Below are 18,865 nucleotides of genomic sequence, written 5' to 3'. Positions count from 1 at the left end.
GGTCTGTCACGCATGATGTGCAAACTCCGCGGATCCCTAAGTGTGCCGGTGTCGATTGGCATTGGTCGCTGTGATGTTCGGGCTGAAGAAAGATTTTGAAGCTCCCGAACGATCGACCAGGAGGGAGGGAACATGCCAGTTGGGCATGTGTCTCTGCCAGGGTCCTACTCGAGTGTAGGCTGAACTCCTGACAGTATCAACTGTTGCAACATCATCTTGCTTTCCTTTCAGTTGTGAATCTCTTCTCTTGCTTGTGTACCTTAGAATCTTGCCTTCTGAACCTGACGCCCGCTGATGAAATTGTACTGCTTTTGGCGTGAAAAAAGATCTCACCCTTGCTTGCAAGTAGGAGTTGCTGTCATGTTTAGGGATGGGAGCCTGACAAATAAACAGCAAGCCAATGGATCGGCCCCAGCGCCTTTAACAGAGTCCCCTTTTTGACACCCGAAATGCTCACTTGCAAACGTTCAGCACAGCCATAATGATTACTTTCTAGGACAGCTATATTATGTTAACTGACCCTTGTGAAGGAAGAGGGTAAACTTGCTGATGGCCAGGAGTTGCAATTTGTCCAGAAAACCTGATCAATAAACGTGGCCCTGAACCGCGGTTATTAAAAGGTGATCGCTGGCCTTGCTGCTGTAGATAACAATATTCTGTATCTTTGATCCAGCTTCCCAGAAAGAAAGAAAAAATCTAATCTCTCTTGCTTCTGCTCTCAGCACTGCCTCCCAGGAAAAGCAATATCACCCTCATCTCCTTTAATAACACTCCAGAGTCAATGGCTCCCAATCCAAGCCTCTAAAAATAGCTTCCAAAATAGAAAGTACAACGAAGTCTCCCTGGAGATAATATGATCGGCACAGTTACCGCATAAAAATGTCACCAGCCAGTTACTCTCTCTTGAGAGCTACCAAAAGGGGGCGGGGGAAGGGAGAGTGTTGTGCATAAAAACTATTGAGTTTTAAGATCCCATCCTACTGTTCTAGTAGGGGTGATTTGCTCTAATGAATGGCAACCTATAACCCTAAAAGAGGGAGAATGAAACTGCATGTTTTTGGGGAAGGATAATCATGTTGCAATGCACGTTGAGAGAAAAGGTTTGCTTTCACAAGGCTGCATAGGTCCCAGGGCTGAATAGAATAGAATAGAATAGAATAGAATAGAATAGAATAGAATAGAATAGAATAGAATAGAATAGAATAGGTCAAACCCCCTACAACGCAGGAATATTTTAGTCCAACACAGTGCTCAAACACATGACCCTGTGATTAAGGTCCATGTGTTTATGTCGGAGAACATGAGAAGTAGATTTTACCTGTTGGCTAACTTTACTTATATAGGTCTATGTTCCCAGGGTCTCTAACACAGGGGTGGGGGACATTATTTTATCCCAAGGGCCACATTTCCTTCTGGGCCACCTTCTGGGGTCCACATGCCAGTGGTGGGCAGTGCTAGAGGCAGAAGTGAAGCAGAACAAGAGATGCACATTTTACCTTTATACATTCGGCTATTTTCTACACACACCCTTCTCCGTTCTCCATCCAGGGAAGCAAGAGGCTTCGCCAGAGTTCAGCGATACATTCCAGTCAGGCAAAGACATCTCAGGAGGATGCAAATGCAAGGCCCTGTGAGTCTTCTGTGCCCAAACACACATGGTGGTGCTTGGGCTGGTGCAGAAGACTCAAGGTGGGGCTCAGGAGAGAGTGCAGCCTGGAGAGAGGCCCGGGGGCCATGTGAGAGGCCCCTGAGCCCAGTACTTTTTTCCTGGTGGTACTCAAGGGTTCACAGCACCAGTACCTTCCACTCTCCATGTTAAAAGTGTGGTGCTCACTTTAACAACTTAATGGTATGTACCAGCAGCTTTCCCCCCTAAATAAAAGCACTGTCTAAGCCTGAAGTTCCCTGAAGTTCCCAAATTGGAGTCAATTTGATTCCCCCCCCCCTTTCTCTTTTCCATTCTCCTCCTGTGATGAGGCTGCATTTTTTATGGTTTAATGTTGTATTTTAATCTTGTTTTTAAGTTGTATTCATTCAACTTGTTTTTTATTATTGGTTGTTAGCCGCCCTGAGCTGGGGAGGGCGAGGTATAAATAAAATTTATTATTATTATTTATTATTATTATTTATTATTATTCCAGACAAGAAAGCTGTATTGCACTCCCATCCTTATTACAGTAATGGAAAAAATACTTTCATGGTCTACAGCTTTTAAAAGATGCCCAAAAGATGGCAGGGAAGACTCCTGGCCAATTTTGACCGGCAAATAATTGCACAGGGCCTGAGTGACTGGCAAGCAAACAAACAGGTTGAAGAGGAGCAGCAGGTCCGGGGGGCTCTTGTTAGTCACACACACACACACACACACACACACACACACACACACACACTGGGGTGTAGGTCCTCAGCAGATGCCCATGTATGCCAGTCCATGTTGCCAGCCTTCCGGTGACCCCAGCCCAAGGGCCAACAGTTGCTGTAGCTTCGTGGTGGGTCATCTACTTTGCATGCAGAAGGTGGCAGTTTCAATCCCTACCATCATCAGCTAGGGCTGGGGAAAATTCTCTTCCTAAAACCCATGGAGAGCCACTGCCAGTCAGTGTAGACAATACTGAGATAGATAGACTAATGGTCTGGGTCACCGAGTAATAGAATCATGAAAATATGGAGTTGGAAGGGACCTCTGAGGATCATCTAATCTGACTCCCTATAAGGCAGCTTCCTATGTTGTACTCGCCTCCCTTTCTCTGAGACAGAACGACATGTTAAGTATCAGAAAATTGTCCCCTGGCTGTAGGTGGGGAGGGGGCACAATTTTGGCCCATCGCTACGCAAAGGATAAATGTTGCTGTTTCCTCTGTCTCAAGAAACTTTCTGTCTTTGGAGGGAGGTTCTCTCTTTGTCCGTCTTCGAAGTGAAAACATCAAATATCTGTGCAATCTGCTCTGTGCTTTGAGGGATGAAGTGGGTTTAAATTGGGGAAAGGAAATAATAAACAAATGTGCAGGAAAATATCAATGCCGTAACATTCATTCCGCAGAAACATTTCAGACAAGTCTGTTTAGGTGGTATATAGCCTTAACCTGCTTGCTTTACCCAGAGCATATCTGAGATGTCCCCAGGATTTAACTTGATTATTTATCAGCTTAAAACTGCACTGGAGAAGAAAATTAAATAGAGAGCTCCCTGGCAAGATAATAAAACTTATGCAGATGAAATGCCAGGCAGTCATCTGGATAACAAGAAGAACTAATTCCATGAATGTAAAATGGTCTGCAGATCACCCTCCTCAGTTCTCGTCTTCTTGGTTTTAATGGAATATTAGAAGATAAATTGGCAAAATTCCGGTGGTGTTCGGTAGGATGCGGTGGCCAAACAACTGGCGTTCATTACTCTGAAATAAACAGATTGACTCACTAAGAACCAACCATTTGAGACACCGGAAAGGGAAGAAATCAAATTCACTTACGGCCATAATGCTGGGTTTTCTTTGATAAATCTACCTACAGATAATGTAACACCTGCCACAAAGGTGCTCATGCATTTCAGCACCTGCTTGGCCATCTCATGGTTGCTGCCAAGCTGTGAGATTTGGACTATCTTATGGCACAGCAAGTTGAAATAAGCACATTAAGGCCTCATAGACACAAACAAGCATTTTTAACCAGGGCTGAAACAGAACCACTCTCGAAGTTTGGGTTCTGGAAGCATAGCCTTGTTGATTCTTCAGCACTCCACTTGCTGCAGAATATTTCTTTTCTTATATCTCATTAGGAGGAACTTTTACATAATACCTGCACACATTTTTAAGAACCCGATGGTTTAGTGTGGCAGTATAGGCAATTAGAAACCCCCTGCCTATTGGTATCAGGAAGGAGCCTTCGCTGTACTCTGCTTGGTGCCTGCTGAAGACATTCTTTTTAAAGATAATATTGTTTTTCCATTAAGTTTTCAAAAGTTGTACATATATACTTCAATACATAGATTTGTCTTTTTTCGACTTCCCATCCCATTTTCCATGGCGTTTTAGTTTCTTCCCCATTGCTGCACAATGCCTTCTTTTTCTTACAAAATGCCTTCTTTTTCTTACAATATCATTTCAATACTGTATTCTCTCATTCCTTTTGTTGATCATATCTCAAATCCTGCTTGCAAGTTCATCAAGCTATAGTATTTTCCTAAATAGTCCAAAAAGGGCTTCCAGTCTTCCACCAAACAATCAAAGTCTCCTAGTTTGGCTGTTCACTTTGCCATTCAAGTCTCTTAGTTTGGCTGTTCACTTTGCCATTTCTGCATAGTCTATCACCTTACTTATCCATTCTTCTTTGGTGGAAACTTCTTCTTCCTTCCATTTTTGTGCAATAAAGAATCTTAGCCACTGTTGCTACATACATAAATAACTTAAACACCTTTTGGGGAACTTCTGTCCCTGGAGACATTTTTATTACAAGCCTACCCAAAATGTTTAGGAAGTTAAGTTGTTTCAGTCCATTCTATTCTATTGTGGTTTTAACTTTCTCTATGTTTTAAATTATGGCTATATACTGATAATTTCATAGTCTTTTTGTTTTTTGTAAATCGCTTTGAGGTATTCCCCACAATCAAGGGATATACAGTGGTACCTTGGTTCTCAAACTTAATCCGTTCTGGAAGTCCGTTCCAAATCCAAAGTGTTCCAAAACCAAGAGGCTCTTTCCCAGAGAAAGTAATGCAAAATGGATTAATCTGTTCCAGACTTCTTCAGATACAAGATATCTGAAGAAGTGTGCACACACATGAAAGCTTATACCAAGAACAAACTTAGTTGGTTTCTAAGGTGCTACTGGACAATTTCTTTATTTCTTTATATATTTCAACTGCGTCAGACCAACACGGCTACCTACCTGAATGTAAATAGTGTGTTTGTGTATAATGGTATATGCTGGCATAGATCTAGCAAATACAACTCTGCTAAATGGCTGCTTCCTGTGGTGAGCTTAAGTGCTTCAGTGAGGTTCTGCAGTGTATACACAAAAAAACACTGACAGGAATCACCCCTTGATGTGCTGACCTGGCCTTTAAGCATGGGAAGCCAGGATGGCTGGTTATTGAGTGCCTATGATCAACACACTTGCCTGTTTTGTTTTAAGGGAAGCTTTCCCACAGGCATACAGTGGTACCTCGGATTACAAACACTTCGGGTTACAGACTCCGCTAACTCAGAAATAGTACCTCGGGTTAAGAACTTTGCTTCAGGATGAGAACAGAAATCGTGCGGTGGCAGTGCGGTGGCAGCGGGAGGCCCCATTAGCTAAAGTGGTACCTCAGGTTAAGAACAGTTTCAGGTTAAGAACGGATCTCCAGAATGAATTAAGTTCATAACCAGAGGTACCACTGTGTGTGTGTGTGTGTGTGTGTGTGTGTGTGTGTGTGTATAAAATAACAATGAACAGCTGCTAGTTGTGTAGTAGGTAGTCTTCCTGGCTTCCCACACTTGTGCTAATGCCCAGCCACGGACATTGCAGAGTTTTCAGGAACTGCTTCCCCCTGTGAAGGCTGAAGAGGGCGGATGACCAGGGAGCCCATTCGCAGAAAGGACACCCACGAATCCCCTCACCCCCCTTGAATGAAAGGCAAGTGAAAAACCAGCAAGAACAAAACAAAACAAAAAATCCCACCCATGACTCCCTGAATTTTTCCCCCTTTGATAATGTTTGAATACAGTTTCTTTTCTCATTATTTGATGGAGAAAATTAAAGGAGGGGAGAATGAAGCTTTCTTTTTTTTCTTTTTCTTTTTTTGATGCAACACAAATAAAAACAAAAATATGCTTAAGCCCTATGATTTGCAAGGTTCTCTTTCTCTCTTTCTTGGGCATGCACTTGGAAAAGGTATCTCCTGCTTCTAGAAAACAGTATAGTCCAAAAGGATATTCACTTCCAGTTTTCTGGGGAGGAATTCATCTTGCCAAATTGATTTTTTTTTTTCCATAGCCTCTAGGAAAGGAGGCCAGGAACTTCCTCTAGCATAACAGCAAAGAAGCAATTGCCAAGTGGCAAAATCTATCTTTCCAAGAGTTCAGAGCCCAGACTCCCACCAGTTCCTCCAAGCTGAAATCCCAAAGGAAAGCAAGCAAATAAATAAACCAAAATGGCCTGGAAGGCAGCAGAGAGGTTAAGTGAAAAAGTCCAGCAGAAACCATTTTTCATATGACAAACCATCTTATTAAGCAGGAGGACGAGGAGGAGGAGGAGGAGGAGGAGGAGGAGGAGGAGGAGGAGGAGGAGGAGGAGAAGAAGAAGAAGAAGAAGAAGAAGAAGAAGAAGAAGAAGAAGAAGAAGAAGAAGAAGTGGAGGAGGAGGAGGAGAGTTTGGATTTGATATCCCACTTTATCACTACCCTAAGGAGTCTCAAAGCGGCTAACATTCTCCTTTCCCTTCCTCCCCCACAACAAACAGTCTGTGAGGTGAGTGAGGCTGAGAGACTTCAGAAAAGTGTGACTAGCCCAAGGTCACCCAGCAGCTGCATGCGGAGGAGTGGGGAAGCGAACCCGGTTCACCAGATTACGAGTCCACCACTCTTAACCACTGCACCACATAGAATCATAGAGTTGGAAGGGACTCCAAGGGTCATTTAGTCCAACCCCCTGCAATGCATGAATCTGAGCTGAAGCATCCATGACAGATGGCCATCCAACCTCTCCTTAAAAGCCTCCTTCTGAGGTCTACCACCTTCTGAGGAAGTCCCTTCCACTGTCCAACAGCTCTTACTGTCAGAAAGTTCTTTCTGGTGTTGATTCAGAATCTCTCATAACTTGAAACATTGGCTCAGGTGCTACCATCCCGAGCAGGAGAAAACAAGCTTGCTCCATTTCCCATGTGTAACATGAAAGATGGAGCAAGCTTGTTTTCTCCTGCTCAGGAGAGGAGGACCCAATCCAATGGTGAACCACATTTTTTTTAAAAAAAAAATGTGATGTGCCACTTAAGCCTCTCCTCCTTCCGGAGGGGAGGGGTTGTGACCAGGAGACGATTCCCTCACCTTCGCTGGTGCGCCACGCCCCCCCCAGCTGGGCACCCAATCGGGTGCCACCGGGGAGGCGTGGATTAGCCACTCAAATGCGGCTGCGGCTGCGCCAGCTTTCCCCGCCATTCACTCCCGATCTACCGCAAGTCACCCACCCACCACTCCCTCTAGGGCGTAGCTTCTCTCTTGGCCTTGCTATGGACCCATGGTTGGTCACCCTGGTTGACCAGGGGGGCTGGTAGGAGTTTTTTCCAATTGGCAAATTGGCACCAGCCTCTTGGTTTTTTTCCGCTTACCTCGTAACAATCGTCACAACTTTCTTGGTATTTGGCAGTTAGGCATTGGAATGTGTTGTTGGTGTATGGAAGGTTAAGGTGTGGCCATCGCCTACCCCTTCACTTTTGGGTATTCCGTTAAAGGAATCTGGCGGTCGTGCATCCTGTCAGATGCCCGGTTTGGCGGGGGGCCATGACACGACCCTCGGTGACATCAGGGGAGAGCTTATAGTTGTATTAGCATCAATAGGCTCTCCCTACTGGTGGTTAACCCCTCAACAGACTCACCCCTCTCCGAGTGGGTGGGGTCAAATTTCCAGTGGTCCAATGCCTAAGCCAATACCTTCTCACATGCTGTAATCAATAAAGTTGTGGCATTTTCTTGCCCACTAACCTAATATACTGTGTCCACATGTTTTCATTCCCCAAGCGGGGATCGGGTCCTCAAATCACAAATGTGATTTAAAATGTGATGTGCCACTTATCTTCTGTTCTGAATCACTTAGGCAACAGGGCAATTTCCTGACAAATCTCCAAAGAATTCTATAAGGGGAAGGCTCTTTATTTTCCCCTCTCCACCCCCATCCTGACAACAGGAAGCTTCCATAAGCAAAGGCTCGCAGTTCTTTGCACTTGGCAGAATGAACACAAACGGGAGATTTTGGATGAGCGGGAACATTTGGTGCACTGCCTCTCTGATTACTGCCGAATTTGTTTTACTAAACTAATTTCTCCTACGCCATCCAAGCAGATGCTGAGGTTTAAGCCAACAAATCCCTTGCTTGCAATAACACCCCTCCTCCCACCCCTTTGATCATGTATCTATTCTCCGATGCCTGCTAAGGGCAGATGCACAGTAGGGTTAAGCTGGATGTTTTCCAATAAACATTTCCAGAGCTCTTGGGAGAGGATAAAGAGTTTCTTGACCCCACCAAAGCTTACTATTCTCATGCCTGCTCACTGACGATCACAGGCTGCAGCTTCATTTTTATTTTTAATGGTCTTCTTTTTTACAGTGACATCATGATGCAGCCAAATAACATGGCTGCATCGAGATGTCACTGAGGGCATGCAAGGCGAAAAGTGCTTCAGAGTAAAGGCAAAGTCTATCCAAGAATTATTGCCCTCACTCTAAATTCCCTTGGTGGTGAAATTAAAAATTTAAGGATATATATGTGTGTGTGTGTGTGTGTGTGTGTGTGTGGACATGGGTGGCGCTGTGGGTTAAACCACAGAGCCTAAGACTTGCCGATCAGAAGGTCGGCGCTTCAAATCCTTGTGATGGGGTGAGCTCCCGTTCTTCGGTCCCTGCTCCTGCCAACCTAACAGTTCGAAAGCACGTCAAAGTGCAAGTAGATAAATAGGTACCACTCCGGCGGGAAGGTAAACGGTGTTTCTGTGTGCTGCTCTGGTTCGCGAGAAGCGGCTTAGTCATGCTGGCCACATGACCCGGAACCTGTACGCTGGCTCCCTTGGCCAATAAAGAGAGATGAGCACTGCAACCCTAGAGTCGGTCACGACTGGACCTAATGGTCAGGAGTCCCTTTACATATATATATGTGTGTGTTTGTGTGTGTGTGTGTGTGTGTGTGTGTGTGTGTGTGTAAAACGTTCATAACTGCATATATAAACCACATATCTGAAACCCCACAGAAAAAGACCCAAAACCATTTTGTCCCTCCCAAATTGACCTCAAATATTTCTCTGCAAGGTCGAAGGAAAATGGAAAAACCTCCCCATTGTCTTTTTGTTCACAAATCCTGTCTTAAGGGTATGTCTGTGTATGAATAGGGTGAGCCTGTGACCTGGCTCAGGAACTAAGTATTTGTCATTACAAAAGACTGGCCAGGCTCCCCAGGGTATCTAATCAAGTGACCATTAACAGGTAACCTGCCAGACAGGAGATAAACAACGCACTCAGATTTCTGTTGTAGACCTCCTTTTCTGTGATGTAGGTATGATGTTTGTGGGGGGTGGTCTTGGGTTACACCCCTTCTGTGATGGATGGATGATGTATGGAGGGGTGGTCTTGAGCTCCAGGGCAGGGAATTTACAATGTCTATATAAGGGCAGGCACACCTTGGTTCTGGGTCCTCCTCCTTTCCTGCATGTGAGGGGAGCACCCTGTTGTAACAGTTCAATAAAGATCAAGCTCACAAGCTGCTTTGCTTCTCAATATTTTCTGGTTGGCCTCTATTATTTTATCTGACTGATGGAGAACCTACAAAGGACTCTATAAGGGCTCTTGTGTTCCCAATAAGGGAATAAGGGCAGATTTTTGTTTACTACAGCGATATCATAACGAAATCCGATTGGCTATAGTGGAAACCAGGTTTGTGAGAGCAGAGCATAAACGGCCGAGGTAGATTTTGGGGGTGGTCTGCTTCTTTTCCTGCTCATGGCACCCATATTTCTGAGATCTGGAAGGCTTCCCAAATGCTTTTTAATTATTTACTTCATTAAAAAAAACTTATATACTGCTTGATTGCAGGAAAGACCTCAAAGCGGTTTACAAAAAAAGATAAAACAATAAAATGATCAATTTTATTTAAAAATTTTAAAAATTTACAACCATGATTTAAGACATACAGTAGGCTAAGACTGTAGTAACTTAGACTAGAACAAGTTTAAACTCCTACAAACTTTCTAAACATCTAGGAAAGCTGATCTAAATGTGAATGCCTTCAGCAGGTGCCAAAAGTGAAAGCACCTGCCTGATATCAATAGGTAGGGAGTTCCAAAGTGTTTGTGCTGCCACATTAAACAAGGCAGTCAAATGTGGGCAAATGTGGGGCAATACAATATCGTTGGTGAACTGGTCCCAAGTTGTTGAAGGCTGTGTTTACTAATCGTCGCACCCTGAACTCAGCCCAGTAGCAAATCAGCAGGTCATCTTACACACCTCTGAGCACATATGTTCTATGGGGTTTTCCCCATGTTATTTGCTTGCTCAAAAGAGTCAGCCCAGGGTTGGGAAAACTTTTACAACCCCAGGTCTTCATTCTCTTATGGGGAACCCTCAGGGGAGCCACATGCCAATGTCAGTGAGACCAGAGGCAAAAGTGGGAGGGGGCAATGAATGTGACTCTTACCTTTCTACAGCAGGTTACATTCCAGTCTGGTTTTTTCTACACAGATGTGTGTGCGTGCACACGCGCGCGCACACACACACACACACACACACACACCTCCATCAATCAACTGGCTTGCCAGTAGTACATGCAAAAAGGATCTAGGGGTCTTAGTAGACTACAAGCTTAAGATGAGTCAACAGTGTGATGCAGCAGCAGAAGACAAAAAATGCTAACAGGAATTAAGGTTTCCTTCCTTCCTTCCATTTCTTGGGGGGGGGGCAAGCAACAGAGGCAGCCATTCCTCCACTTAGCACCTTACCTGAGGCTGCCTTTGTTATGTTTTTCTACCGAATAACACAACTCTGATGGCAGAAAGTGAGGAGGAATTAAAGAACCTCTTAATGGGGGTGAAAGAGGAGACAGCAAAATATGGTCTGAAGCTCAACATCAAAAAAACGAAGATCATGGCCACTGCTCCCATCACCTCCTGGCAAATAGAAGGGGAAGAAATGGAGGCAGTGAGAGATTTTACTTTCTTGGGCCCCATGATCACTGCAGATGGTGACAGCAGTCACGAAATTAAAAGTCGCCTGCTTCTTGGGAGAAAAGTGATGACAAACCTAGACAGCATCTTAAAAAGCCAATACATCACCTTGCTGACAAAGGTCCATATAGTAAAAGCTATGGTTTTCCCAGTAGTGATGTATGGAAGTGAGAGCTGGACCATAAAGAAGGCTGATTGCCGAAGAATGGATGTTTTTGAATTATGGTGCTGGAGGAGACTCTTGGGAGTCCCATGGACTACAAAAAGATCAAACCTATCCATTCTGAAGGAAATCAGCCCTGAGTGCTCACTGGAAGAACAGATCCTGAAGCTGAGGCTCCAGTACTTTGGCCACCTCATGAGAAGAGAAGACTCCCTGGAAAAGACCCTGATGTTGGGAAAGGTTGAGGGCACAAGGAGAAGGGGATGACAGAGGATGAGATGGTTGGACAGTGTTCTTGAAGCTACCAGCATGAGTTTGACCAAACTGCGGGAGGCAGTGGAAGACAGGAGTGCCTGGCGTGCTCTGGTCCATGGGGTCACGAAGAGTCGGACAAAACTAAACAACTAAACAACAACAACATTTACCTGTATTTCTTAGTGTCGCAACAAGGATAATGCATGACTGCGACCTCAGATTAAGTAAGTAAATCATTTTTAAACTTACTTCAGAGTGTGCTCTGTTTCATTGCATGAAGGTAGAAAGGGAGCCAGCTGCCTCAAGCAGCTGGAACATAATGAATGAAGGTTTAATATCCTATTCCTATGCTTCATTAATAATGAAGGGATTTAAACACTCCTACTGAGGCTCTCTGTGTGTAAGCCCTCTGGTTTTAAAACAGGCACTAGCCTGTTTTTTTTCTTTGCTAGTTAATCCACCTGAGGGTGGCATGGAGAAAAGCAGCTGAGAGGCGTAGCCTGGGGTAGGAGCATGACCAAGGGAGTGCTATAAGAGCAAATCAGAAGGTCTGGGGAGCCACATTCAATTCCCCGCCCCCTGGCCCAAGTTTCCTCACCCTTGTTTTAGCTCCAAAAGGGCTTCTGGTGCAATTTGCAATGATCTGAAGACAGTCCCTGCTCTCTGGATTTACAGTCCAAAGGACATGACACAAAAGGAAAAGGAGGGGAAAGAAAAAAGGGAAATGCAAGCACCAGTTCATGAAGCTACAATCTTCTCAGGTTGCTGTTTTTAATGATCAAAACATATCTGCATATGTGTTGAGAAGATGTGTTTAGCAATGTGTGTTTTGAGAGCTAATACATTTAGAATTTCATATTCTGAGAAGAAATGATTCTATTAACAGGAATTTAAAAGCAGGTTTCCATGTGTGTGGTGTTTTTTTAAAGAAAACAAAATGTGCTGGTTAATGCAGAAATGGAAGAGAACTAGGGGCAGATCCAACATTCTCTATCCACTAATGCAAAATCCCTTGTGCCAGCAGATGACAGATTTTAAACTGCGCACAGCAAAATAATCCAACACAACAACTGTGTTACTGGTTGCTTGTTGTGCAACCGCTAGTTCATATTGTGCAGTCCATCACACAAGACTCTTTGGCAATGTACTTGTTGCACTGGCAGAACACTGTTGTGCAAGGGAAAACACAAGTATAGCAGTAAGTGACTAAGTTAGCGCTACATTGGATGCAAACCAGGACTATCGGAGAACACGTGTAAAACTGAAGTGGACCTGGAACAGAGTGATTTGCCCATCCCTATTCCCAATGTACGCCGAAGAATTGATGCTTTTGAATTGTGGTGCTGGAGGAGACTCTTGAGAGTCCCATGGACTGCAAGAAGATCAAACCTCTCCATTCTTACGGAAATCAGCCCTGAGTGCTCACTGGAAGGACAGATCCTGAAGCTGAGGCTCCAATACTTTGGCCACCTCATGAGAAGAGAAGACTCCCTGGAAAAGACCCTGATGTTGGGAAAGATGGAGGGCATAAGGAGAAGGGGACGACAGAGGACGAGATGGTTCAACAGTGTTCTCGAAGCTACCAGCATGAGTTTGAGCAAACTGCGGGAGGCGGTGGAAGAGAGGAGTGCCTGGCGTGCTCTGGTCCATGGAGTCACGAAGAGTCGGACACGACTAAACGACTAAACAACAATTTCTACTGTAATGCTTCAATTTTAAAAAGTGAGAGATAAGAAACCCAGGAAATTCAGAACTCCACAATATGGAGAGAATTTCCTTGATGAGAATTGCAAAAGGATCTGCAGCTGGCATTTGAATTTTCTCTTTGACAACAAGCTGATGCGCCTTCTGAACATAGCATGCTTAACAATCTGTACGTGATAGGTGGGTGCAGAAATATAGAGCATTCACTCAGAGAGAGAAAGAGAGTGGTGTGTGTGTGTGTTATAATGTTTCGCCTTATAAAATAGCACATTACTCACGGCTATGTGATCCAGTGGTCTAAAGTGGCCCAAATAGAAACAAGGAAGATAAGACTTTGGAATTAGAAATAAAGGCATCAGAAGGAGAGGTGGAAAAGAACAGGCAGCAAGGATGACCAGAAAACATAAGCAACCATTAATAAACATACGGATGTCACTCACCTGTCGCTTCCCCTGACCACAGCCTAGCTAATAATTATTCCAATCACAATGATGATATAGCTACATAATTGCTGTAATTGGTTCTTGATTCAGCTCCTAAATGTATGCGTGTGTGCTTAAGAGATAATGCATGTTTTAAAATATTTTCTAAACGATCCACAATTACACTGATAATTTGCCTTTGATCATTCATGTTTTTGTTCCTAGAGTGTTACTCCCACTTCTTTTCTTTTCCAGATTGGGAAGCTTTGACAAGCATAATTCTTACCTCCCCAGAACAATGCCAGGGAGGCAGCCTTTGTCTTGCGGAGGGGAAGGAATGGATGCAAATGAGGTTCAGTGTCAAGGGGGGGGGCTTTTAAAAATAATAATAATGATGGGGAGAAGAAGGGATGTCAGAGAATTCTAACAGAAACGGGAGCAGAAATTGCTGGTGTCTGCTTATTCATCCATTCTTTGGGACACAAATGAATCAAGTGAATTAGTATCCTCTACAATTGTTTTTGTTTTTAGTCCGCAAATGATACCTGTATGTTTCTGCTCCAAGCTGCATACAGTTTTGCTCAGTTTGCTCTAAGGTTACATCCACAAGCTCCTTTAATACCCTTGGATGCAGATCACCAGGCCCTGGAAATTTGAATTCATTTTGAGAAGTGTTCACTGAGAACCAGTGTGGTGTAGTGGTTAAGAGCAGTAGACTCGTAATCTGGGGAACCGGGTTTGTGTCTCCGCTCCTCCACATGCAGCTGCTGGGTGACCTTGGGCTAGTCACACTTCTCTGAAGTCTCTCAGCCTCATTCACCTCACAGAGTGTTTGTTGTGGGGGAGGAAGGGAAAGGAGAATGTTAGCCTCTTTGAGACTCCTTTGGGTAGTGATAAAGCGGGATATCAAATCCAAACTCCTCCTCTTCTTCTATCTTGGGCTGCAGCTCCCTCCTTGCATCACTTACAGTGGTACCTTGTATTATGACCGGGATCCGTTCCAGAGCCCTGGCTGCTAGCCAAAAAGGATTCAGGGAAAAGCGCCGCGTCTGCGCACACGTGTGGAGCGGTTTGTGCTTCTGCGCATGCACAACTGGCAAACCTGGAAGTAACCTGTTCTGGTACTTCCAGGTTTGCCGTGGATGTTCGCTGGAATGGACGCTAGACGAGGCGGACGTTCACGGAGATATTACTGTATTCTGTTATCACTAGTTTGGGTGCTGCTGTTCTTTTGGGTGAAGACAGAGGCAAAGTAAGTGTTGAGAAGTTCCACCTTCTCTCTGTCACCCAATAGCATTTGTGTGCATTTTGAATGCCAACTCTTTAGAAAGACCCCTTTTCACCCATTTTAGTTTAAAGGAAGGAGAAAAAATATAAACACAAAGAGCCCTGCTGGGCCAGGGCAAAGGTCCACCCTGTTCTCAACAATGATCAAAGGAGATGCCTATAGGAAGCCTGCCAAAATAAATAAATAATTGCTTACCCCATCCAATTCCGTAGTAGTATAAATGCTTGCTTTCTTCAGATCCAAACACTTTGATCACCATACTGTAGAGATGAAATCCTTCCACTAGCATCCATGCAAAAGCACTCAAGAAGAAGAAATGGAGGAGAACGGCAAGGATTTTGCAGGGCACCTAAAAAGTGGAAGCAAGCATATAAATATCAAAATGCACAGAAATGTCAAAACTGTTGGTGCAAAAAACCAAAAAGAAAACTATATAGGAAGGAGAATTCCTGAATGCCAAGATCCAAATTTGGGGCAAGTATTTTTTGGTGAGAGAACCCCACAGAGATTTAAGGTTACAAGCTATGCAGTGAAGTAAAACATGAAAATACGAGCTGTCCATCCGAATGCCCATCCGAATGAGATTCAAAATTTCCTTCTTCCCCCAGCAGAGGAAAAGAACACACACGTGGTAAGTTGAAAAATGAATTACTTAAAAACTCTTCAAAAGTCAGGTACATGTGCTTCAGAAAAGTTGCAGAGGCAGTAAAACTTAGTTACAAAGTAGTAAAATTTCCTAGGTTATTTATATAGGAACTCAAGAGTGGCTGGTGAGAGCCGTATGGTTGAGCTGAAGCAATCAGCTCAAACATTTTCACATGATGAGCTTCTCAAAAAGACTGGGGTAGGAATAATAGGCTGGATTACCTATTTCCTCCCAAAATAAGGGAAGTGACACAGCTAAGCCTGACAGGACAGCTTACTTTATGGTGTTAACCCTTTCATCCATTAATTAGACTTAAGCATGTTGGTTTTATTGGGAATAGTGATCCCACAAAACCATCCAATGCATCATTTCCAATAGTATTTATTACAATACACATACCAAATGCCCGAACTGTGTCACATACATTTTCTCAGCAATTCCTCCAGCTCCCATGTTTTCATCCTCATATTATAGATGCAAAGACTGAAGCTCATACTATCTTGCTTAAGGACTGTATCCTGTCCGGAAAGTTTATTACTGCTCTTAGGTATAAACTAAGGCTGAGGTTAAAGAGCAGCCTCTTGGAGGCTGCAAAGGTAACAGGGGTGGATATGAAGCTGCCATATACCATCAGACAATACGTCTATCTAGCTCAGGACTGCCTACACTGGCTGGCAGCAGCTCTCCAGGATTTCAGAGAGAGGTCTGTCCCAGCCCTAGTTGGAGATGGCAGGGACTGAACCAGGGACTTTCTGCATGCAAAGTAGATGTTGTGCCACTGAGCTATGGATGAATCTGTCAATTCTCATCCCCCCCCCCCATTCTCATTTCCCCTCATTTTAAATTCAGTTCTCCACGTTTCCACAGCAATTTCCATTTGTGAATATATCCTAAGAGAAATGTATTTTTTAAATGTATTTTTAACGAAAATACACATTTTTGGAAGCAATTTTCCCTGGTGTATGCATTTTTGTATACAGTACTGCTTGATTTGGCGTTCCAAAATTCAGAGAAGTGTGGATTTTGAGGATTAGATGTATTTTGGTTCACACACTGGTTCAAGTTGAATGAATTAGGTAGTTTGCCATTAAAATGGAAACAAAATAAAATTTGTTTCTCCCTAAATGCTGTGTATATGTACCCCTTTGTAGGTGCTCTGTGGAAGGTCTTACGAAACTGGGGAAAGGTTGCTCACTGAACTAGGGAGCATCCCAGCATTGCCTAAGGACCACAGTGGTGCATCTTTTTCTTCCCACTCTCGAATACATCCTTTCAACTTAGCACAGGAAGCTAGACAAATGTCCCGATGTTGCCTGAGCAACTAAACAGCTCTTTCTCTCTTACAACAGATTCCAGTTTTCTAGGCAACACTGGAATTCTTGTTCTCACTTCCCATAATGCTCCAGAAGTGCCAGAACCTAGGTAAGCAATCCTGAGTTGCCTGGGAAAGTGGGCAATACTTGCCCCTTTGCAGACGCTCGCTCCCTGGAAGAGGGCGAGCGTTACCTTGTTCCCTAGACAACACTGGAATGCTTCCTCTCTTTCTGCAAGACTGCGACTTAGGCAAGGATCCCAAAGTTGCCTAAGCAACTGAGTGGCTATCTCCTTTGGCTGCAACATACCACCAGAGTCCTTTCCACAATGAGACAGAAATCTTCAGAGTAGTGGATTGTTGTGGATGCAGATAAAAATAAGCATTTGAAGCATTCAACAGAACTTCATGAAGTGTTTATTTGAGGTGGTGGACAGATCCTAATTTGAACTGTATTAGTTATCCCAGACTGGACAAATGGGCACACATACACACCAGTCCAAAATGGATATATTGATGGAGGAAAAAGAAAGTGTTCGTTCAGAAACATCCTAAGAGCCTTTCTCTGCATTTCATTTCAATATTTTTGTCCCACTTTCCTGGCAATTGTATCTCAAAGTGTCTCGCATCAATAAAAGGGAGAGCATGAATGAGTGAGAAATGAGCGAATGAGAAAGAGAGGTCCTGCCATCACATTTATAAAAGAAAAAGAAAAGATACATAAAGGAAAGAGAGAAGAGGAAGAGAAGGAGAAGGAAGATCTGTTCTTCAAGGTCAGAAGAAAAGAGTGAACTTCAAGAATTTATATCCAGCTTCAGGAATGATTCATCTGCTGTTGCTGGTGTTCTTGCTTGAATAGTAGCTGGAGACTCTTGTTCCTTGGGCTGCTGGATGGTGCTAAACTTGCTTACTTCTGTAGTCCCAGGGCCTCTGGTACTTAGAACTATGTATTTCTTTCATGCAGGGAGGCAGCAGGAACCCCCCATACACACAGAGGTGTTCCCTCTCTGGTCTGATGGTTGAGGTCAGTTTGGTCTCCCAGATACCATAAGGCTCTTCCTGAAAGATTGGTACAGTGCAGGAGATTCCAGCTGCTTTGAAAAAGGTGACAGTGTGGCCACTCCTAAAGAAACCGCTCCTTCGTTGGAGGTTCTTAAATAGAGACATCACCTTGCCGACAAAGGTCCGTATAGTTAAAGCTATGGTTTTCCCAGTAGTGATGTATGGAAGTGAGAGCTGGACCATAAAGAAGGCTGATTGCTGAAGAACTGATGCTTTTGAATTCTGGTGCTGGAGGAGACTCTTGAGAGTCCCATGGACTGCAAAAAGATCAAACCTATCTATTCTTAAGGAAATCAGCCCTGAGTGCTCACTGGAAGGACAGATTGTGAAGCTGAGGCTCCAATACTTTGGGCACCTCATGAGAAGAGAAGACTCCCTGGAAAAGACCCAGATGCTGGGAAAGATTGAGGGCACAAGGAGAAGGGGAAGACAGAGGATGAGATGGTTGGACAGTGTTCTCGAAGCTACTAACATGAGTTTGACCAAACTGCGGGAGGCAGTGGAAGACAGAAGTGCCTGGCATGCTCTGGTCCATGGGGTCACAAAGAGTCGGACACAACTAAACAACAACAACAACAAAAGTTTGGATGGCCATCTGTCAGGGATTCTTAAGCTGTGATTCCTACATTGTGGAGAGTTGGACTAGATGACCCTCTGGCTCCCTTCCAGCTGTGCAGTTCTATGATATTATAATTCCACCTCAAAGAGATCATTACAGCTTTTCTGCCCAAGCTCCCCTTTTCCAGCTTGGTCAAAACAGCCAAGCTTAAAAAGTGGGTTGTGTACTCCTACGCCCTCCTCATGTAGGCATGTGTGGTGTGTTTGTTTCCCTCTTGTGCTCATTGCATTCCCTTCTCGAGTGGGTTTTCTGACTGTAACTTGTTTCCGAGTGACTGCTGGAGCTCTTCCTTCAAGAGACCATTGTGGTGGGATTGAATCAAGGATTTCTCTGCAGTCCACCTTGCCTGGCTTTCTGTTCAAATGGGCTGCAGACACAGCTTCCCCACTGCATTGAGAATGGTTGTTTTGCTTTGCTGGGGCAAAAGACAAAAGAATGCATTTTCCTCAGAAAAATGATTCATGTTATTATAATCCATGAAAGCCAGAGGTTTTCT

At 44.0% G+C, this 18,865-nt stretch overlaps 1 protein-coding gene across 3 annotated transcripts in view; it reads right to left on the bottom strand.

The window, feature by feature from the left end:
• ADGRD1 (adhesion G protein-coupled receptor D1) overlaps positions 1-18,865 on the bottom strand; it is a 305,590-nt gene that overhangs the window by 84,539 nt on the left and 202,186 nt on the right. For all 3 annotated transcript variants that reach the window (XM_081174796.1, XM_081174797.1, XM_081174798.1), the window contains one exon: positions 14,926-15,079. In XM_081174796.1, coding sequence (XP_081030922.1) covers positions 14,926-15,079 — 154 coding nt within the window. The remainder of the gene's footprint in view (positions 1-14,925; positions 15,080-18,865) is intronic.

Source organism: Podarcis bocagei (assembly GCF_964188305.1).
Source record: "Podarcis bocagei genome assembly, chromosome: 16".
NCBI classification, from domain to species: domain Eukaryota; kingdom Metazoa; phylum Chordata; class Lepidosauria; order Squamata; family Lacertidae; genus Podarcis; species Podarcis bocagei.
Note: the sequence above shows the minus strand (reverse complement) of the source record. Positions and strands in the feature narration are given on the sequence as shown.